This window comes from Pteropus alecto, unplaced genomic scaffold (genome assembly GCF_000325575.1).
Source record: "Pteropus alecto unplaced genomic scaffold, ASM32557v1 scaffold50, whole genome shotgun sequence".
Taxonomy (NCBI): domain Eukaryota; kingdom Metazoa; phylum Chordata; class Mammalia; order Chiroptera; family Pteropodidae; genus Pteropus; species Pteropus alecto.
The window spans coordinates 4757287-4780332 of record NW_006431918.1 but is presented as its reverse complement, the minus strand read 5'-3'; the positions used below and the strand labels follow the sequence as shown (position 1 = coordinate 4780332).

Genomic DNA, 23046 nt, shown 5'->3' with positions numbered 1-23046 from the left:
CTCTTTCTCCTACTACTTCTCAGACTAATTTGTCTCTGCTCCCTCTTCTGGCTCCTCTTTATTCTGCTCCGTAAATGTGGCCTTTGAGGTTATGTCCTATTATTGTCCTTCTCTCTACTCTTTCTCAATGCCGTTCACTCTTACAGAGCTATCAGTTTCTTGCCGTTTACTACCAAACCCTTGGGGATCAGGCAGACCTCACCAAACACCACACGTTTCCCCGGAAAGGGCCACTCACCGCCAGGCATGCCCCGAGGGCCCGTCGGTAGGAAGTCCTGGCATTTCTGACTCCTTCTTGCAGAGGTCGTGCTAGGTGGGCAAAGCACTGGTCAATGGCCTTCTCCAGCAGCTGTATCTTCTCTTCCACAAATCGCCGCAGGCCGCTCATGTGCAAGTATTCATTCTAGGGACAGAACCATAAGGAGCATGAGGCCACCTACCTCCTCCCTAAAGGCACTTTCTCCTCAAACTTTGCTTCCTTTAACTTTGATTTAGCCTGAGCTAATCACTAACAATTGACTTCTCCCGTCATCCCAATAAGGTATCCCTCAGTACACGAAACTACTTAAGCTCTGTGGGATTGGTATACAATCTATCAGGCTATTTGGGGGAATAACAATCCAAATAAAAAATCCAATTGTTACTAAAAGAGATTTTCCCAATGACATCTGATTCAACATTTCACGTGCCTTGACTGTGCACAAAGCAGGTTTTGAGGCTAGTGTTTTTCAAACTTTAGCGTGTATACAATCTTAGGGCCTAGGATTCCACAGTTCTAGCAAGTGCCCAGGTGAAGCTGATCTTCTGGGCCCTGAATCACACTTTGAATAAAACACCAATAGGACCACAGAAATAAAGACTTGGTCCCTTCTTCAAAGGAGCATACGATCTAGTCAGGGAGAAAAATATCTATTCAAATAATATAGGGGAGGAACCACCAGGGACAGCTTTGACCTCTAGGTTTCAAACGGAACTCTAGTGCCTATTCCGTGCGGGAGAGCCTTGGGGGACCACATAGCATCTGCCCGCAGCAGATGGAGGCCACATTCCTTAGTTTGGCACTTAAGGCCCTTCCTAGTCAGGACTCAACCAACTTCTCCAGCAGCCCCAGCTCTTTGCCCGAAAAATCCCCCCATGTAGTTGCCCCTGAACTTGCTGCCATGCCTCAAAGGTGCTCTTCCTTTTGTGACCTTGTGTCTTTGCACATGCTGTTCCCACCTTCTCATCTATTCCCATGGGAGGCCTTCCCTGACTCCCCCAGGCAGAGTTGGGGCTCTCTTTCCTGCGCTTCTATCACATTCTGTACATCCATGGGTTACATTCGTCCTGCTGTGCTATGTCTCTCTCATTCCACATCTCCTTCCCCGGACAAGAGACTTGCTGAAAGGATAGATTGTGTTATTCATGTTTGTTTATTCTGAGATATGGCACAGAGTGTGCAGTCTATAAACATTTCTGGAGTGAATGAGTGGCTAATGGAGAAACTGTGGATAATGTAGGCTTTTAAATTCTATTCCAAATTTGATGACAGAAACAGCTCTTGAGTCGATGTGTGACCTTGTACAGATGGCTTAGCTTCTCTGGATCTTGAATGCACCATCTTTGAAGTAAGTGAATGGGGCTGAACGATTTTGAAAACAGCTTCAAACTCTCACACTCTGTGAGTCTTAGAGTTGATGAGTTTTAGAGTTTAAGGAGACTAGTTAGCTTTAGGCACGACTTGGGGATTTTCGTAGTTTCACTGGGGAGAATTCTATAAGCCACATTTTTTTTTCCAGAGTGCCCTTTAGATTCTTTTCAGTTTGTGGCTGGTCATCAAAATGAAATAAGAAAGAAGTCATGAAAAGAAAATCTATGGGCAAGATTCTTACAAAGTTTCACTCTCAACAAATCCATGTTTAAAAAAAAAATGAAAAAAAATGATAAGAAAGGGAAGGGCTGGGAATAAAAGACCAGTAAGAAAGGGAAGGGCTGACACCTACAATGAATAAATCCAAGACTCATTTGACATTGAGATGTCATAACCAACTCCTTATTGATTTGTAAAAAGAATGACTAGACCCCTGCTCATTTAAAATCACTAACTACCCAAACTCTAAATTTTTTGGTTTGAGGCAAACTTTTAAAAAATGATCAATCAGGCACATTCTTACGTTCAATTTTTTCAGAATGCAAGGGAGCTGACAAAACTCTTGCCTTCCAACTTTCTATCAAAGGACTAAGACTGAGAGCAATATCTGAAGCCAAAGAATTTTGAGGAAAGCTGCTGGCAACTCTCTGTAAAAGCTTATCACAGAAGGGCCGATCAGCCCCCTCCTCTAAGTTTTCTGTCGCCTGGAGTCTGGCTGCTAGGATGGGGTCAAGCCCCTACAAAAGCTGTACCTCCATATCAGCAGAGAATACCACATGGGGCGGGCGCTACAAGTTTGATTGCAAAATGCCTTGTCCTTCTGTTTGTAAAGTAAAGCAACCACACACGGCACCAAATCTGATTGGTTTTCCATCAGCACTTCCAAAAGCAATCTTTTGCTGGGCAGAGAGGCAACTTTCACCCTGAAGAACTTTTTCAGGAAGTTAGAAATTCAAACCCTTCCCAATATTTCAGAGGACAAAAGTCAAATGAGAAAATCTCAGATTCCAGCACGTTTTGTTTTGTTTTGTTTTTTCCTCACAGAACTAGATGGAAAAAAAAGTCATAAAAAATACAATGACAAAAAAAGCAGTGAGTCTTGCTCTCTATGTCATTTTTATTTAGAATTTTTAATATGTGGACATTTGACCAAAACTGCATAGCCATCCATAGTTGGTATTGCTTACTTTTCACATTGAAGTCAGGTCTCCATTATCTGCCTCTCCTTGCCACTCCTCAGGCCATCCTAGCTGCACTTTACCACACTCTCAGGACCTTGAACTTTCATAGAACCCTACTGGTGCACTTTCTCTGCCCCTTCCCTGTTCTGCATAACAAGAAGTCAGACAACTTGGTTGTGTAAATCTGACAAGTAGAAGCAAGTGTAGAATTAAAGACCAAACAAATGAGAATGCACAGAGCCTATTTATTTAGTTTGCTATAGCAAGGGAGTCGGCCATCATCACTTGTGTTTGACAGAGGGTGGGAAGGCCTCAGGTATGCCCGATTGGAGGCCACAGACATAGGGAAGCTATAGGTGGGCTAAGTAGAAGAAGGGATCCTACGTGATTCAGGAGGGTGAATATTTGGCTTTCTCTGGTTGGTCCTATGCTGGGTATAGTGATAAAGATTAGGGAAGCTGTCAGTTATCAATCAAGGTCTGGCTACTTAGGGCCATTTGTTACAAAAGTTATTATTTAGCTTCTTGGATCATTACTAGAGATAGCAGCCTGACTTCCTACAAGTCTAACTTATAGCAAGCTGGCTTCCTGAGCTGTTTATTGTCAATAAAGAGTTGATTTCCTAGGTGGGTTGCCACAGGCTGTGGCTCACAGTTTTGTCTTTATATAGTTGACCCTTGAACAATGTGGGAGTTAGGAGTGCTCACCCCCTATAGGCAGTTGAAAATCCATGTATAATTTTTGACTCCCCAGAAACTCAACTAACAGCTTATGGTTGACCAGAAGCCTTACTGATAACATAAACAGTTGATTAACACATATTTTTTATGTTATATGTATTAAATACTATATTCTTACAATAAATTAAGCTAGAGAAAAGAAAATGTTATTAAGAAAAATCAAGAGAAAATACATGTATAGTACTGTATGTATTCACTGAAAAAAAATCTTCATATTAGTAGACCCACATCTTTCAAACCCGTGTTGTTCAAGGGTCAACTGTATATGATTGTCCTTTTGTAATTCAGTCCCTCACAAGGAAACAATGCAGCTGGTGATTGATTCTAGTACCAGATTTTTCTTCAAAACTCTCCCAAGTCTCTAAAACAGCAACTTATCCCTCTTATTTTAGGGTTAAAAAAAATCATTGGATCGAAGCGATAAATTTGCTCATTACTATGAGAAATATAACTTTTAACTGGTCACTCAGAAGGCCTGCATTCTTGACCTTGAAAATAAATATCTAAACTCTGCTGAAGGTCCCTCCATCTCGCCTTCCTCACACATCCTTTTACAGAGTCTGAGATTCTGACAGTACCAGGGCATGACAGGAGTCTACAGACAGAAGAAAACTTTTTGGACTGTATGCATACACACGCCTCTGCAGGAGAACCAAGAATTGTCTGTATTCCACTAGAAGTAAACATATCGCTCCTGCCATCACACAAACACATTCCATCTTATTCGAGTCTTGGGAGAGGGGAAAGTAGCAACTGACTATTTTTATATTTTCCTTTCAGTCCATTTGTCCCAGAAAAAATATTATTCCTTTCTTTTCTACTCAAATGTTACAATTTTAACCCTGTAATTATCTTTTTGTCCTCTTTATATTCTCTAAACTTAGTATCTTCCTTTGATATGAAAAGAAAAAATATCATAATTTCTTAACTTGGTAAAAGGGAATGTTCTGCCTAAGGTGGGAGGCGGAGAATATCCAACCCAAGTGGCGTCCATACCGGCAGGTTTTCTGTACAGTTGAAACTGTCTGTGAGAAGCAACAGGCCAAAGGCTTCAGTCACGTACTTAGTCACCATCCTCTTCCTCTTGTCCAAGAGCCTTTTCCTGATGTATGCTCTTAACTTGGGGATTTCTGGAATGTCACAGGCACCACAAACAATTTTACAAGATCAGAGTTCATAGTAAATAGAATTCATAAATCTCACAGATCAAGATAGCAGTCTCAGTTAACTACTGTTGAGGTCCTGTGTGGGCTGGGTGCCCACTAAACCAACCTTTCTGAGAAACTTTTTCCCGGGTCTAGGATCGACAGTAATGAATGGTAGATCAGCAATGATAAGTATTAATTTTACTCAGCAATATAAAACTATGTAGAAAAGTGTAGGCTTGTTAAAAAATTGGCACTTTCCCCTGGATGAGTACTCACCTGAATAAACCCAATGTGCTCACATTTCTAGAATCTCAGCTCCTCTTCAGTTCCCCTAGATTTTCCTATATATATCAAATAACCCTTAATATCAAAATAGCAATGGGTGGGATTCTAGATTAGAAATTTATCTTAGCCCTAACCTTTTGTTATTCAGAATGTAACAGATGTCACTCTGCTATTTTCCCCATTATTCCTGTAAGTGTAAGTTTTCCTACATTACTTGTGTATGCCACGCTGGTTATTTCTCTCATATCCATGTCCAAAGAGTTCCCCCATTTCTGGGAACATCTCACACCTTCTGCTGTTTAACCTCCTTTCACACTCACCCATGTCTAGAGAAACGCATGCACATTTGAAGCCATTTTGAGCTCAGATCCGAGTCAAGCTCAGATTCTGCCTACTTACCCAGTGTTTACTGCTGCTGCAGTCACGCAGATCTGCAGGTCCTCTGAACTTGTATTGTACTCACAGCACCATTTAACTAAACCTTATTTTCACTCTGGCTTTTGCACATGGCCTAGTACTCGCTCCTCATCTAGATTTTAAGTCCTGTAAAGGATGGCGCCATGTCTTCTACTTTTTCCCCCTCACAGGCGAAGCATACAATAGATGCTCAGTAAATTCTTGTAATACCCATAGCTGGATGCATGACGAATCTCAAGCCGAATACTAAGGAAATGACAACCGGATCACTGACTTTCACCAACTCAGGATAAGACTTGGAGGAGAGAGGAATTAGGGTCTCTCACACCACAATAATGCAGAGAAAGAACAAATATATTTGCTAGTAGGTATAGAAACTGTGACAAGCTGGAACTGTGCCACGAAAAGTTCTAGAGTGGGAAATTCAGAGTGCTACGCTTAATCTTGAGAATTTTAGTGATTGAGATTAAAAAAAAAAAATTACCAGTTTCTTCCTCAGTGAGGAGAGCCTGCTGCCAGTATTCCTGGGCGCTGACTGTGTACACCAGATCTGAGGCTTCCAGGATCTTGGAGTCAGCCGGCAGTTTTCTCTGAAGTGAGAGAGGCACACGGGGGACAGAATAACTCAACCATGGCAAAGGAAACAAGCACAGGCCTCACGAGAGCCTTCAGCAAATTTCGACTCGCTCACTCTCAGTTCTACGAGAGCCCCGGAAAGAACAGACACTACTCTGTATGTCCACACCACACTAGGTCGGAAGCTGTGAGGAAATTGCTGCACAGAAACTATACTCTCGGGAGTTAAAAGATCTATTCTAGAAGGAAATGTAGAGAGAAAATAGTTCAGAAGTGTACTTCAATGTTCAGAGTGGGGAAAGTACCAGGATCCTTTTTGGGAAAAGAAGCACAGCTCTGGCAAAGGCAGTGATTGCACCAGCTCTGAGAGCAGACTCTACACAGCTCGTCTCAGTGCTGCCTTCAGTGACATCACACCGACAGCTTGAAACTGGCCATGGTGGGAGTATTTATACCATGGGAGTTGACAAGCTACATAATAGGTTTAGGAAAAAAGGAAAAAAAAACCAGAGAGCCGATTGTTAGACATTTATCAGCACAACACAACACAGTACTGAGCAATGGTCCTATAAAAGCACAAGTTTCTTAGAGGGGTGTTTAGCGAGTAATCGAACACATTTACATGTGGAATGATGTTTAAACAAATGACGGTTTTAAATATCAAAAAATTAAGAATCGTGAGAAAATCTCTTTTTCAGTCGAAAAACGACATCACAGAGAAGTCATACTAGAAGTATACATAAATACTGTTCCATAATCTTATTCTTCTCACTTAAAAAAAAAAGAGAGAGAGAGAGAAACCATAAAGAATGTGCATGGATATTTGGGGGTGGTAGAAAATAGTAGAAAGTTGTAAATTTCTTTGATGCAAAGATATAAAAGAGCTGAAGTGAGTAGTCCACTAAGAGAGGGGAGAGGCCACATCTCTGGCAAGTTATAAACCCAAGTAGTCAAGACTGGAATAGAGATACTGAGTAGGTTTCCAGAAGCCCCACACACCAGAGTCAAGGCTAAAATTATATAAGGGATCTGCCAAGATCCATTTTTTTTTCCTTCTTATAGTTTTGACTCTAGTGGGGCAAGTTCAGGGAAAATTGAAACTATATTCTACTGGGAGATAAAACTAACGTGGAACTAAATTTAAGTAGAATTTTAAAATTGTTAAAAGGCAGGAGTACACCTAAGCTGTGTCTAGGCGTTTGCGTTATTTAAAATCTTGCTCTAAATCTTGTATATCTTCTAAAGATTATGAAAGATTAGTTAACACTTATGCTTGTTATTGTAGTACAAAGAAATGTTTTTATAGTGTCGATGAAGTGACTACAGTATGCAAGTTCCATATTATCGTAAAAGAGAAATAGAAACAGTTAGAGCTGGAAGGTAGGATCCAGGAGGTAAATAGATATCCAGTAGATTATTCTATAGGATGATTAGTCACTGTTTTAATTTACACACATGATTTGTTATGATAATGTATAGCACGATATATTAAAGTTAGTAAGAAGATGTTATATATGGGAAAGGAGAAAACCTGAAAGCTCAAAAAAGAAGGGATAGCAGATGGAAGCAGAATCAAAAAGGATATAGTAAAATTGGACTTAGACTGAAATCAGTAAATCATGACCCCATTTTTGTAAAAATCTCTTTTCTAGCTTTGTCACTGAAGTGATTTTGCAGTAATGTCACCCCACCCACTTCTACTTGTATGAAATAATTTGATATGAACCCCTAGCACGCCAACTTTTATTTTTAATACTATTCTCTGCTAAAAGGAACCCAAGCTTCTTTGAAAATAGTAGGTCCATGTCTCGAGGCAGGGAAAAAAAGAAGAGGCCTAAAAATCTTATTGTTGCCAGAGAGCAAAATGTACTTTTTAATGTCTGGGTAATGCTAAAATGAACCAGCTTAAATGAAGGGTTCCCCTTGGCCTAGATGTGATCAAAAAATAACACAATAATTCTGTGAAAAGCCATGAGATCATTGTGATCCTCAAACTGAGGAAAACAGTATAAGGGATAGTGAAAGGATTAGATAGATAGATGGATGGATGGATGGATGGATGGATGGATGGATGGATGGATGGATGGATGGATAGATAGATAGATAGATAGATAGATAGATAGATAGATAGAATCAGTTGATCTGCTAGGAGAATCTTTTGTTCTAACATTTAGTCTTTAAACCCAGTTCCCAGCACATTCTCATTTCCTAAGTGATAAGAGCAATAGGAACATCCTTAGTTCTAGTTGGTCTTTGACCCTGGTTCCTGAAACAAGGCTCCTAATCCCTTGGAATTTCCTGAGCAACAGGAGTGCCTTTTGCTCTAATGAGGCAACTCTAGGTTGGCTTCTCGATGGGGGCTGATCACCAGAAAAACCAAGCCATTAAAACCTTGGAATTTTCAGCCCCTCCCTGCCTTCTCCAGATCGAGGAGAGGAGCTGGAAATGGAGTTAGGAATTGATCATGCCTATGTGATGAAACCTCCACAAAAAATCTCAATAGTATGGGGTTCTGAGAGCTTCCAGGTTAGTGAACACATCCACATTCCAGGAGGGTGACATATTCCCACTTCATGTGGACAGAAGCTCCTAGGCTCAGGACCCTCCCAGACCTTGTCCTGTCCTGACCGTCCACCTGTATCTTTTATTACATAATAAGCTAGTAAACATGAGTAATTGTTTCACTGAATTCTGTGAGCTGTTCTAGCAAATATTCAAATCCAAGGGAAAGGAGGTCACAGTAACCTCTAATTTATAGACAAGTTGGACAGAAGTTGTGGGTAACCGGGGAACCTACTACTTGTGATTGACATCTGAAGCAGGGGGCAGTCTTGTGGGATTGAGCCCTTAACCTGTGGGGTCTGACACTATCTCCAGGTAGTGTCAAATTGAGTTAAATTGTAGGATACCTAGCCAGTGTCACAGAGAACTGCTTTGTGTGGGGAACCCCACAGACACAGATCTGATGTCGGAAGTGTCAGTGTGGTAGTAGTGTGAGAGTAAAGGAGACACACACAGGAGGAGCAGCATAGGTTTTCTTGACGGGTGTGCTAAAACGAAGGTAAATTGCTGTGCATTGACCAGTTCAAATGACACTCCTGAGCACATCAAAACACAGCTCTCCTTAACCTTCTACACACAATTAGTCATCCAGACCTGTGGATCTAACCTCCCTAATATTTCTTGAATGTACCTCCTCTACTCTATTCCTACAGTGACTGCCTAGTTCAGACTCTTAACTAACCCTCCCAATGGTCTCTCTACATCCAATCTTCACTCGACCATCCCCTCAACCTTCCATTCTGCATATTGGTGAGAAATCAATCTTTCTAAAATGCATAGTACAGTTGACCCTCGAACAGCATGGATTTGAACTGTCTGGGTCCAGTTATATGTGGATTTTTTTTTTTAGTTGATCTCAGTTCAAACCGATGTTGTTCAAGGGTCACCTCTTGGCTTTGAGAATCTACCACCATATGCAGAGAGTCAATGGTATTTATATGCAGATTTTCAACTGCTCGAGTTGTCAGCAACTCTAACCCCAGCTTTGTTCAAGGGTCAACTGTATTTCCAAACAGAGATCTATAAACGCAACCTCCAGGTTCTGTAATTTTTCTTACAATATTTTTTCTTAATTTTTATTTTTATAATTAAAAAAATAAGCATGGACAGCTATATGACTGAGTACCTTATAGTCAACTTCTGCCTCATATTTTCTATGATTAAGTTTGTTCCAAATGAGAACATACAGTACAAGTAATAATTCAATTATTCACAATAATTCAAACTGAAATAAAGTGATTAGAGAATTAGGGCATCACTGAGCCATCAGAGGTGTAGGTGCACAGATCACGAAAACACTGTACCATAACAGTCAGAACCACAGTCACCCTACAGGCTGATGTATTATTGCCCACACCCCATCTTGTTGTACATACCAATTTGCCATATTAGCAATAAACATTATGAATTGTGTATTGAAGCATTATGTTTCTGCTTCCAGAAACACTACAATTAGGTACTCATAAAAATGTATATTTTTAATGCCAACAAGAATGATTAAAGAGAATAATAGCTTTAGTGAGTTATTGCCTCATTAAAACCGGCATTCAAGAATTGCATGGTAAAAGACTTTGGCTTACATATGAGGTCTGATTATTCTGAATTAGAACCAAAGCTTTGAAATTTTCAATTCCACATTTTCAATTCCACATTGTATATCAGACATTTTCTGCATCAGTATAATTGGAGTCAAAATACAGAAAGCAATTAAATATAGAAATGGACATGAGGCCATATGTTTTTACTATAAAAACCAGCACTGAAGATTTAGTTTCTGCAAAACCATAGTGTCTAGCACATTATACTAACTCTGATATACCATTTATGTTGTTTTGTTTATATTTTATCTGAAAATTGGTTTTAGTTTTATAGTTGTATAAGACTATTATAGTAAAAAGTTTTGTTTATATTATAGTAAAAAGTCACCTATTTTAGTGACAGAATAATAAAAATAATTTAAGAAAACATCAAGTATCCTACAGAACAATTACTCAAGCTTGAAAAATGTAGCTTAGGCCTTTTCTCCTAACACTCCTGCATACCCCCTTGCTGAGCCATTCAAACTTGCATCCAGCTCATCATACAGAACAAGCTTTTTCAATCATGGTCTTGCCTCCATCTCAAATGTCCTTTCTCCTACTTCTTCACCTTACTAAAGATACTGGTTCTTTAAAATTCTGCTCAAGAGGCTGAGACGTTTTCCCTGAATTTCTACCAAACACTGCCTCCCTGACTGCCAGTGTGACTAAAGCATTCTCCTGTGTTCCCATACTACCCTGTGCGTTCCTCTAGCCGAGAATACCTCAAACTGTTTGATGATCCCTGACTTGACCTACACATATTTCTCAGTAGACCATGTGTTCATTCCATGTTTCCTGCAATCATAGGAAGTAGATATTATTTCCCCATTTTACAGATGAGGAAATGGAGGCTCAGAGAGGCATAGTAATTTTCCTAAGGTCACAAAATTATTAACTGATAGGACTAAGTTAAGTTCAAATTGTCTACTCCAAAGCTTTTGCCTTTGTCACTACCCAAGACCAAATAGACATTTGTTTCTCAAAATCTGAGTAGTTGAAAAGCAGAAAAGTGCATACGGAAATCTGTTAACTTACCTTTAGTTTTTCCTTGAGACTTCTATTCCTTTGTAGTTTTATCATTTCATTTCTTTCTAAAACAGCCTCTCGCTGACTTTGAATAGCTTGCTAGATGGTGTAAGGGAATAAAAGCATGGCGAAGAATACACAGTTATCAAGAGTGATGAAGTGATAAAATGCATTTTTTTCCAGCAGATCTTCACTTGGCCCAAATAAACGTGCATGTATTTGAATTATATTATCATAAAAGTCTTATTTAAAAATAACTAGTCCATGCCTATGGCCAAACTCATCGAGATGTTGACATTAAATGTATACAATTTTTAGCGTATCAATTATATCTCAATAGAGCTTTAAAAATTAAAAATAACTAGTCCGTACTTACATTTCCCATTTTTCTTTCCCTGAAATGAAATTAGAAAAATGTAACAATTACTTAACTCACTACGCGTTGCAGTAGTCTTTCGACTTTTTCTGAAAGCAGTGTACACTGTCCTGCCTTCAAGCCTTTGCGTAAGCTCTGTCTTCAATCTAAGTTCTCTCTCTTCTGACCCACCTCCAGTGTCCATTTGAAAAAAGTGTCTTTACTTCTCAATGTTTTGTCGTCGGTGGAATTTTCTGTGACCTCAACTCCAGATGCAGTCAAAACACAGTCCTGTCTCTCTCTGGGTTCCCACAGCACTTTGCTAGTCTCTCTCATATAACCTTTAATCCTCGTCTAAGGCAGTGTGACCTTAGCGACGAAGCAATATGCCTCTTTAAATTGGCAGCTACCCTTCTACAGGGTTCAATAAACATTTAAGTTAGATTGCCTTATGTTTAGTTTTAGAGTTGGCATTGGAAAAAGAGAGTTTGAAATATTATTCTGTGGTAGGGCTTGGGGTAGATGGAATCGCAGGAAACGTAAACGAAGCTGAAATTCCAACCTAGACCATGAGAGCAAGAGCTAGGCGGGGAAAGCCTTAACCTACTGCTTTACTGAGCAAGTTTTCTCTGCTTAGTGAATTCCTGGAGACAGCAGACTCAAGTTTCAGTGGGTATAGGGGAAATGGTGGAGGTGACGGGTAAAGAAGCTCTTGTTAGAGCCAAAAACCATCAACAATGCTACATCCCTTGATCATACGCCTGAGTACCCAGCATAGCCCAGTTTATACCTGCTGATCCTCTGTAAGGGTTAATAACACCCCCTTTCACTTTCAAAGTGTCCCGATATGGAAGTTAAGCTATAGTCCTCCTAGTAACAGGGGATGGGGAAGAGGTCTACATGGAAATCAACATAAATTACAGCTACTAAGCTCTAAAATGCTTCTCTTTCATTATTTTTTTTTGTTGTTGTTAAAAATATGACTTTGTAAGAATGCTTTCACTTTTGGCCAAAGTTCTAAAACTTTGAGAGCTCTGTCCCAAATGAGTTTAAAATCTCAGAAGTAGACAAATCTGAAAACAGGACCTGACACTTCAAAACTTTACTGTGCCAAAGAGTATTCTAGAAAGTGCCTACTAGCTGAGAAGGCGTCTACATTTTCCACTTCTGGGGGCTGGCCAGGACCATTACACTGCACAACAGCTGGAGGTGCTGTTAGCCTCTCATACATGCAAGTGACACCCTGGGAACTATATAGAGGACACCTGTTGGGTGTTAAGCAGCTACTCTGGAAGAGGAGCCACAATGGTTCAGATTCCTGAGACAATCCACTTAAGGGTCCTGATGTCCCAAGAAGTCACGTAGACTTCTCTTTCATGCCCAACACTCACTTCCCTACGTCTGCAATGCCCGCTACATCCGGAAGTCAAAGCTCTGTCACTGCTATAGTTAAGACCCATGGAGGAAAGCCCACATCCCCACAGGCCTAGCTTGGTACCTCAGATATTCCGGCAAGTAGAGTTTGTCTGTCTTGGTGACCACCAGGGCAACGTCCCTGCAGAAACCTCGTTGGCAGGCTTTGATGCTCTCATTAAGAAGGTCTTCGTGGGCTCTCTCTCCAGAAACTCTTTCAATGTCACTGATCACCCAGATTACTGAGCATTTATCAATGGTCTGTGAAACGTGGCCACAATATGTTTAAGAACATAAATGGTATCTCATTAGTAGAGGACATGATTCTCAATGTATCATTCGTGTCCTCCACCACAGGCCCCTGTCTCTCTCTCCCACCCTACCTCTGCCCACTCCCCACTGCAGTCTCTACGAACCAGCCATGCTGAGCTTCTTACAGTTTCTCAGATGTAACTTTCTCTTTAATCTCTCATGGGCTTTGCATTTGCCACAATCTCTTCTTGACCTCCACTTGCCCTTTGAGATTGCTGAGGATGGACTGGCCACCCCTCCTCTGCATCCTCAAGCACCCAGCTGAGACTTTACAAGGGTGGCTCTCTGCACCTCCCTCCCCCATGCCTATTGTGAGGTACCTGATGGGAAGGGACTGCGTCTTTCAGCTTGGAATCCACATCACCTCAAGCACAGTGTGTGGCCATACTAGAGGCTTCCTAGATGTGTGTGGCATTGGTGATTGATAGAATTCAAGAAGTCAGACCTCCTCCCAGATCCATCACTGGCTTGTTCTACCACAGTTGTCCTCTAGGGGAAACGACTGTTTACCCGAAACTAGTTCTGGTCATGCATCGACTCCAAAGCTATCACCACGGGGCAACCTTTCCATGTTTGACTGTCCTACATAATGAGCACATTGCCACCATGTGGCAGCAGAGAGCCAGAAACCATATAATTCAAGTTGCAAAGGTCAATGAACATGAAATTACAACTTATGATTAATAGCATAAATATTGCTTTATCAAGCATGCATCTTTCATGGGACAAGTAAGCATGTGTTGACTTGTGACATTTCTCTTACTGTATTATTTCACTTGTCTTATCTCTCTATATAAATGAAAAGCTGGTACAACTCAGGGATGGAGTTGTGGTTTGTGGTTCTTCAGAACAGTGCTTTGCAGGAGGAAGAAAAGATTCCTCCTCAATGGATAACAACTCAGCCAATGGGAGCTGGCCATAACAGCCAATGAAAAGTCACTATACTTCAAACTTTTAGTTTCCTCCAATAGCCTCTTTGTAGACAACAGCCCCTCTCAAGTCCATAAAAGAGCTTTTTCTTCTTTGTTTCTCTGGAGTTCTTCATGGTCTGCCATTAGATCTCATGCCCCAAATTGCAATTCTTTATTGTTCCCGAATCCACTCATCTTGCTGGAGAAATATCTGGCTATTTGCTAAGGGCCAACAGTATTCCCCATGATCCTGGTGAATTACAGATGCTTAATAAAGGTTTATTAACATGAGAAGAAGACTGCGATCATAAAGGTTGCAGTGATTTAATTTCAGGCCCTACACAAAGCTCCTAACTGCCAGAATTTGGTAACATTAGAATCACAGAAGACACCAAAAAGCCAGTCTATAAGAAAAGAGCAACTGGACTTAGGAGTGGGTATGATGCCAGCCCCATCTCCCTCCCTCCCCCTGAACAGAACGGGCCTCAGAGAGGTCAGATGGCATACCTAAATTCTCAGGACTTCTAGGTGGCAGAACAGGGAGGACTGAATTCATAACAGTTTTAGCTTAGGGAAGGCCAAGCTGATAGGTGGAGAGATGGGGCAAGGATGTTGGCTCTGCTCTCCCTGGAAAGAGGGGAGTCTTTAGTAACTACTCGTGAGAGGAGATCTCAAAACCACAAGAATGTAGGGGAGCCAAGGCCAAACACAGCATGCTGGGAACCATCCCTTCCCTTCAGCCTGACCTCCTCAGAGTGGGTATTCTGAGCCAGATTTGCTGGTTCCTCTATTCTGAGTGGCCTTTGATAAGCTGCCCAGTGTATCTGAACTGGCAGCAACCACGGCTCCATCCAGTGAGAGAGGCTGGCTGCCTCTCTAGGCTGCTGCCGCTCTCTGGGCCTGAAACAAGCCAAGGCTGGCGTGAAACAAGCCAAGGCTGGCGATTCCACTCCAAGAACTGAGACCCTGCAAAAACAAAGGCTCTCATGGCCAGGCTGAGCGACTGACCAAGGAGATGGATGCCGGGTCTGCCTTCATCTTAAAGAACTGTTAAGAGACGTCCTGCGGAGGGAGGTGGGGGTGAGAGATAAAGTCTCGGCTGGGAAGATAGGAACCTACTCTTTGGTTTAAATTCTGTTATTCAATAGCTCTGTGGTCTTGAGCAAATGACTTCCCCTCTCTCAGTCTTCATTTCCTCATCTGTAAAATCAGGGCAAAGACTGATAATCTGTAAACTGGCATCCTGATCTGGATTGGAAACCAGTCACAAAGTTCCCTGGCCTACCGTCCTGCAGCTGCCACGCTGACCGTGTCTCCCTGATACTGGCCCTTCCTCCCAGTGCTCTTCCAGCTCCAGTCCTGTGTCTCTCGTGTTCCCACTGCGTGTGTGCCTGAGCTCCTTCTGCCCAAAGACACCTTTTCTTTCTCTATCACACACCCTGGTTCCTCTTGCCCTTCGAGCTTCCCTAGGAAGTGTAGTATTAAAGTCCACCCCCAGCTTTTCCAGGCTTTCTTCTGTGCCTCTCCCCTGTACACCCCTCTACTCCCTTCTCTCTAGCCACCCAGGAAGACTCATCCTTGCCCCAACACCCAGCTCCCTCAGCCCTCTGGATGTTTGCTAATGCTGGCCTGGAACAGTGTTCAGTGGTCCCACTCCCAACCGCTGTCTCTGCCTGGTGGAGGCTAAGCTTCGATGTCCTCTCTGAATCCTCGCTCCCTCCAAAAAGAATTCATAACTTTGTGCTCTCATTTTTAAGTAATGGTTTTAGTTAATTAATATGACTAATTGATTCCTTTTGGACTGTGAGATTCCCAAGGGCAAAGACTTTGTCCATCCGGAACCTACTACAAAATTGAGTAGATGCTCAGTGAGTGTTTGTTGAAGGAATGAGAGTTCTTATTGGAGGTCATTTCTACTTTCGAGTATCCACAGCACCTTATCCCTCCATTGCATCACTTTCTGCCATGTATTTAGTCATCTGCATGTTTTATCTGTCCTATTAGACTCTAAGCCATTTGCGGTAAGGTTCTGCTTCTCATTCAGCTTTGTTTTGTTTTTGCTCTCAACTTTTTAGTTGTAAAGGAAATATATTTTTAGTTGTAAAGGAAATATACGTTCATGCAAAATATATAAACAACAAGAGGTGTATGTAGTAAAGAGTGGTGGTAAACACAGAAACTTCTGATAAGAGTTGGGTAGTTGGTGTGTGTCCCGTAAGGCAGGATCTTACTTTTGCTGTGCATTTATAAACATTATACACACACGTGCGCACATTAAAGGCCATGCTCTGCATCTTTTCATTCACTTCATTTAGTTGTGTTTTATCATGTAGAATACAGTAGGAGTTAAGAGCAGAGAGGCTCTCGAGCCATCTTGTCCAGGTTAAAACTCCCAGTGTTATAATGGGCAACTTACTTCACTAAGAATAGTAGCTAGCACAAAGTAAATGCTCAATAAATATCTGCTCTCATTATTATTATCTATAATATTTTCATCCTCAGTGTTTAGCAGAATGTTACATATTATACGTGTTTGGCGACTGAACAGCAAATGAACAAAGAGGTAAATTCTTAAAAATACTTCAGCCTCTATTCACTAGGTGCAGATCAAACACTAATGCTTAATTAACTCTGGCTGTAGATACATCTGGGGGTGCCTGGTCAGCTCATACCCCATTTATTGGGAATTGAACCCCTATCCAAGTTTTTTGCTGAAGGGGTAAACTTTCATTTTAACCACCACCATCAGCCACAGCTGATTGTACTAAGGCTGGATACTTAATCCAGAGAAAGCTAATCCATTCACTGTGTAGTGATCAATCGGATTTTTCTTCTCAGGAATCTGAATTAAAACACATAGAGATTATAGTCAGACAGTCATAGGCACATGGACTCCAATATCATTTAGAGACAGGGCTAGGGTGGTCATTTTGCACAACGTGGATTCTCACGGCTAAGTACAGAAAGCTAAGAGAGAAGCAGGACTCGAGAGAGATGCATGAAGAGAGACAGTCACAAGAGTCCAAGCAAAGGGTGAGAGAAAAGAGAGCTGCTTCTTTCCTGAGAGGCGGCCCTGAGGCCTGGCTGGGTCTCATGGGATCCTTTGATATTCTTTTTGATTAATCTCTCTACACTTGGGATTGCTTTCCTGAAGTTATCTTCTTTACACTCAAACATGATAGTGGCCTCCTGGTGTCTTGACGGCTGGCTGTCATCTTCTCTGCTTGGTACTCAGCCTTTGGCCTTCCTCTCCCACTCCACCCTGGTTTGCTCTGCCTACTCTTAGGTTTCTCTCTTGCCGACCCTTCTCATAGACACACATTCTTGTTCTGGCTACCAGGCCTACCTCGTGATTCCTAACTCTTTGATTTCTCTGGCCACCCATATCCTGCTGATGCCCTGAGGCTTAGAATATAAAAAGCGAGGAAAAAATTACCTTACGCTCAAAGTGGAGAAAACTTTGTTGCTTTAGAAAGGGTGCAGGAATTGAGGGAAGAGGGAAAGAAGCCATATGAAAGAGAATCACCTTTTTCCACATTTCATCCCTCTTGGTGTTGAAGTCACCAGTGCCTGGAATGTCCACCAGCACGACCCCTTCTGGAATCAGCTCTGATTTGGGAAGAGTCACTTCTACGTGTTTTATCAAGGGCCAGATTTGTGTCTCAGCTGATTCTTCATCCCAGTCTCTCCTCTTAGTCCGGATGTAGGGGTCCAGTTTGACAGACAGCTCTCCTGGCTGAGGAAAGAGGAAGAAGTCACGCACACCAGACAGACTCCCAGCATTTCCATCCTGGATTGGCTGTGATTTAGGTTCACTGAAGATACACTGAGTAATGGTTAGAAGCAGCACTGGAAAATGGGCACCAGGAGGTGATCCAGTCTGCAAGGGCCTAGACTCTGAGGGCCAGAATGGATCTGGAGATCAGGAAGTTCAAGCATTTCAACTTATGGATGAAAACACCAGAGTCAGTTAGAATGGGATTCTTCAGCAAAGTTATAGTTTCTCCAGGTAATGGTTTATCTTCTAAATTTTGTTTCAGTTCTAAAATTAATGTAATTAATATGTAAGCTTCTATATTTTGGAGAGAGAGGATTCTTCCTGCATAACTAATGTGAACATTTTAATAACCAGACAGCCCCAACTACGGAAAATTGGTAGTAATATAATGAACATATTTTTCAAATTGAAAATTGGTCTGAAATTGATCTTTAAAAAGGTTTTAAATTTTGCCTTCCAAGTACAAAAAATATCTTGACATGTAGGAATTTCTAGCATGTTTAAATGATGGTGGGTAGGATGGGAAATAGTTCTCAGCCTATTTTTCCTAGCTAAGCATATCCTGGGACAATGACACGGTGATGCCAGCAACTATGTATGGCAGCAGATCTCTACTGGGCTACTTCAGGAGACAGTAGATTTGGGATGCGTGGTAGTCATTGTTCATAAATAACTATAGAATTGTCCTGGAAGATAGGAAATTCTTAAGATAGTTGAAATAAATCAGGAGATTTGTTGTAATCAGGGTAGGAAGTAACAGATTTTATTAATGCTAATCAAATAATAAATTGTAAAAGAGGAGATGATAAAAGTTTTTAAGGATATTTTAATTATAAAATAAATCAGATATAATGAGGGCAATGTAAAATAAAAAGCATGAGCTTGAAAACCCCCTTCTATAAGAAGAGAACTCAGCCCAATAAACTGGATCAGAGCAAACCATTCTGAGAGGCAAACTCAGATTCTCTCATCCTAGTCCAGAGTCCCTGACCCAAACTCTGAATTTGTGCCTTCGTTCACTGAGATGGTAATTCCGTTGCCCTTGTTTCAATGGCTAAATCTGTAACACTGGAAAGGAATATTTCTAAATACAGAGTAGTGAAGAAATAAATATTGTATCGATACCTTGGTGTAAGTTTTGTATATTCACATAAAGTAACCTGTTTTGCAATTATTGTGTTTCTTTGGACATGCTCAGTCTATGTTTTAGATATTAGGAACATAATTATTTTTCATAGTAATAGCCATTTAAATATAAGAAATGGCTACTACATTCTACACCTGAAACTAATGTAACCAATATAAGATGTTACAACAATTATACTTAAAAAATAAAAATAAAATAAAATGTTAAAAAAAATAAGTTAAATTAAAAAAAGAAGAACCACTACATTTGTTTGATATCCTAGTTATACAAAAGCTAAATGCTTTAAAAGGTTTCATTCGTTTAACTTCTAAGTGTGCTTGGTCATGTATTTTAAATTTTTTGAAAGAATTTAATATATTAAATTTGAATTATAATATAAAAAGTCTAAGGAAGATCACTTTGTAAGTTATAGAAATATCATGCTATACATTTAAAACTAATATAATATGGAAAGTCAACTATAATTGAAAATATTTGTAATTTAAAATTTTTTAAAGTCTAAGGGAAAAAAGTCTAAGGACATTTTATTAATTATGTAAGTAGCATAACTAAGAAGGATTTGCTATGTTAAACCTAGGAGATAATTGAAGATTATGTTTTAGAACAGGTGTAAGTAATTGTTCTTATTTTATACCAAAAAAAAATGCCAGATTTTTAAATAGAATAATAATATTTGAAAGATGAATTTTAAGATGCAAGAAAAACTGGGTTTTTAAGTGTACAACATTGATAAATTGAATATCTGCTCCACAAGTATTTTGGTTTAATTTAAAATTAAATTTTAATAATATTAATATCGATTATAAGTATAATATAAATATAATCTACTAATTACATATTGAATATCCACCCTGTCCTTCACCCATGCTAGCAGAATCCTGATTGTTTGTGGAGGTAGTGGATTGACATTGGGCTTAGCCAATCATGACAAGTTTGCTTCTTGCTTTCTCTAGACTCCCTTTCAGCTAGGATAGGCCACTCAGCTCTGAACAAGGAAATCGACACAGAAATTTGTCATCCGGGGGAGGGATGTTTCTGGGAAAGCTTTTTCTTCCCAGTAAAAGGGGAGATGCGGTTGGAGCCGCCTTTTTATCCATTTCTTCCTTAGCTGTGAAGTCCAGCAATTCAGTAGCAATGTTATGACTATGAAGGAACAAGTATGATGGAGGCCAAGGGAACCAGAGAGATGCTGATCTTGACATTGTGGAGCTACTGAACCAGCCCACAAACCCAACTGCCTCCAGACTTAGGTGAGAAAATAAATAAATCCCTATTTGTTTCAGCCATTATAAACTAGGTTTTTAAAAATCATTTGCTGCTAAAACATCTTTAACTAATTGTCAAGTAACTGTAGTCTTTTCGGTGCACAAAAGCTACCCTCCCTCCCGTTTAGACACTAAAAACTCCCATTTGACAGCTATAAATAATGAAAAATAACTTGGTCGTGGATATTTCTGATTTGGGTATCAACTTATTTCCAATAAAAACATCATACCTTGAATAAATCCCCTAAATGGAGTCGATTGTTATACTTAAGACTCATGACAAAAAAAGAATAAATATCTTGACGCTACCTCTTCTGCCTTGAGGGTGATGACTCTAGAGGTGGGGATCTTCCCTTTGGGTTTTGCCCTTAGTAACTCCTCATAGGTCTTTCTTTCCGCCCCATTTCCATAAAGCATCTGTAGCTTCCAGATGGCTTCCTCCACTGCGTCACCCCTGTCCCACACAGCTGCCTCTTCTCTGCCCGGCTCCTCCGTCTCGTGCAGGAGTTTAGTCAAGTTCTTCAGCTCCTCCTTCCACTCCTGCAGAACAGAGTAGGGCCAAGCCGGTCATGACACAGACATGGAAAACACTGACAATGAGAGAAGGCCACTGTCCCTGTGGAGGGCAGGGGGGCTGCGTATTCAGGAAATCTAAAATCCCGTAATCCAGCAAAGGCTCATTTAATCCAATTCCTTTATTTTGTAATAAAGTCTCATAATGAGTTGCGACAGGACGCAGGCCAGAACCCCTTGCTCTATTAAACTTTCTCATTCAGTACTATGTTCTTTTACTAAAAACGTAAGCTATATTTACAAGAAATATAATGTTAATCTCTGAGAGAGAGGGAGAAGGAAAGAAAGAAAAGGAAGGAGGGGAGGGAGAAAAGAAAGAAAGATGGAGGAAGAAAAGAAGGAAGGAGACACTTACCTGGTCAGAGAGAAGATGGATTTTGGCTTCATACTGCTCACAGCAGCCTGAGCTCACTTGTACAATACACGAAGTACATATACTTTCTCCAGACACCGGTAGAAACATTGCTTGCTGGATGATGGCATTGATCAGGGAGCTCTTCCCAGCCCCAGTGCTTCCAAATAATCCAATGTAGATTGGGTCCAATAATGGTTTTTCAATTAAAGTAAGAAGCCTGTTTCTAGATCAATTTTTAAATGCACATTGCCATGGTCATCAAAGCATAGTGGGAAGAACATCAGAACAGAATACAAAGGAACTGAGTTCTAATCCTAGGCAAGTCACATCTTTCTGTGTCTCTGCTCTCTTCTTGGTCAAAGAAGAGTATTAATCTCTGTTTACTAAACGGAGTTGTCATGGGGAGCAAATGAGATTATGCAAAAATACTTGGTAATTCTACACACAAAAAAATGATAATTTTACACAAACTCTATGTCTATATAAGTACCAAGCAATCTTGTTTGTGTTCTGTGGAAATTACTTAGTCTTGACCCTAGAAATAAAGTTTATGCAGAGGTAAAGGATTATTAAAAGCAACACACCGTCTTATTGAGGAGAAGATGCAGCCTCGGCACCACTCAAGTCCTTTAAGTCAACTCAGCACAGCAGTTGAGGGCACAAGCTTAGAGTCGCACAGCCTCAGTTGAATTTCGGCCCCTTTGACTTACGCATGGTGTGACTTTGGTCAATGTCTTGGCCTCCCTGAGCCTCAATTTCAGTAAAATGAAGATGATAATAATAGCTTCTACATTATAGCGGTATTGGGCCAATTTAATGAAATTTGATATATGTAAAGTATTTATCAGATTGCCTAGCAACAGTTAACAGCTCAATGAATGGTGACTATCAGTAATAATAATAATAGCCCATAATTATGGAAACTTTCAGCCTTCTTTGCTTAGTTTCTAATCGAAAATTCCCTTTCATCGTTGGAAAAAAGTACCTACAATCACCTAAGGAAAGACACCAAAGTAAGATCTGATGGTAGCTAATATCAGACTTACATAAGATACTTGACTCCATTTGGAATGCTGTCATCCAGGAAGACAGACTGAATAAGTTTCTGATAAGTGTTGCTCAAAACTCTTCTGGTCCGTGACTCCAATTTTTCATCTGGAATCAACAGAGATGTATTACCTAGGATGTACCTGGCAGGGATCAAGGACTAGATCTCCACAGGAGAAGTCTGCTCAATATTGCAGAGAAAGATTTTTTTTTAAAAAATGAAATGAAGAGCCAATTAAACAATATAGTAAGTTATCTGACACTAGAGACAATAGCTCGTGGGAGATAGCAATCATTGATTCTGACAGCCTCCCAGGGAGCCAGCCTGCTCTGAAACTCCTTTTAACAGAAATCAGCATAGGCTTTGCCATGGCTTTAGCCCTTCTAGATTCTTCTCTCCTGTGGTTATAAAAAGAAAAGAAAAAGACTAATATATTGTATATGAAACTAATATATTGTATATCAACTATACTTTAAGATTAAAAAAGGAATAAAAAGCAAAAAATGCAAGGGCACCAAACCAACCATTTTCACAGTCTCTGTTCTAATCAGGAAGAGGTTATTTGGACAACAACCCTCCTCTTTCTCCAGAGACTCCTAGAGATAAACCAACAAATTTTATATCTCTGCAGAGACTACATGAGCCCTCCTTTTCTAGATCAGGGTTCTTCGAAGATGTTTTATTCTGCTTCTGAATTTAACCTTCTCTTCCTGTGAGCATTGTAATACATTTAAAAAAGAACAG

At 40.4% G+C, this 23046-nt stretch overlaps 1 protein-coding gene across 6 annotated transcripts in view; it reads right to left on the bottom strand.

The window, feature by feature from the left end:
- The window catches only part of NUGGC (nuclear GTPase, germinal center associated), a 51119-nt gene that overhangs the window by 12058 nt on the left and 16015 nt on the right, over positions 1 to 23046 (bottom strand). For 5 of the 6 annotated variants that reach the window (XM_025042551.1, XM_025042556.1, XM_025042558.1 and 2 more), the window contains 10 exons: positions 22301 to 22409; positions 21255 to 21477; positions 20636 to 20866; positions 17663 to 17872; positions 12999 to 13174; positions 11522 to 11540; positions 11155 to 11244; positions 5886 to 5991; positions 4548 to 4681; positions 239 to 403 (listed from right to left, as the gene is read on the bottom strand). In XM_025042551.1, coding sequence (XP_024898319.1) covers positions 239 to 403; positions 4548 to 4681; positions 5886 to 5991; positions 11155 to 11244; positions 11522 to 11540; positions 12999 to 13174; positions 17663 to 17872; positions 20636 to 20866; positions 21255 to 21477; positions 22301 to 22409 — 1463 coding nt within the window. The remainder of the gene's footprint in view (positions 1 to 238; positions 404 to 4547; positions 4682 to 5885; positions 5992 to 11154; positions 11245 to 11521; positions 11541 to 12998; positions 13175 to 17662; positions 17873 to 20635; positions 20867 to 21254; positions 21478 to 22300; positions 22410 to 23046) is intronic. The other variant, XM_025042563.1, reaches the window with a different exon arrangement.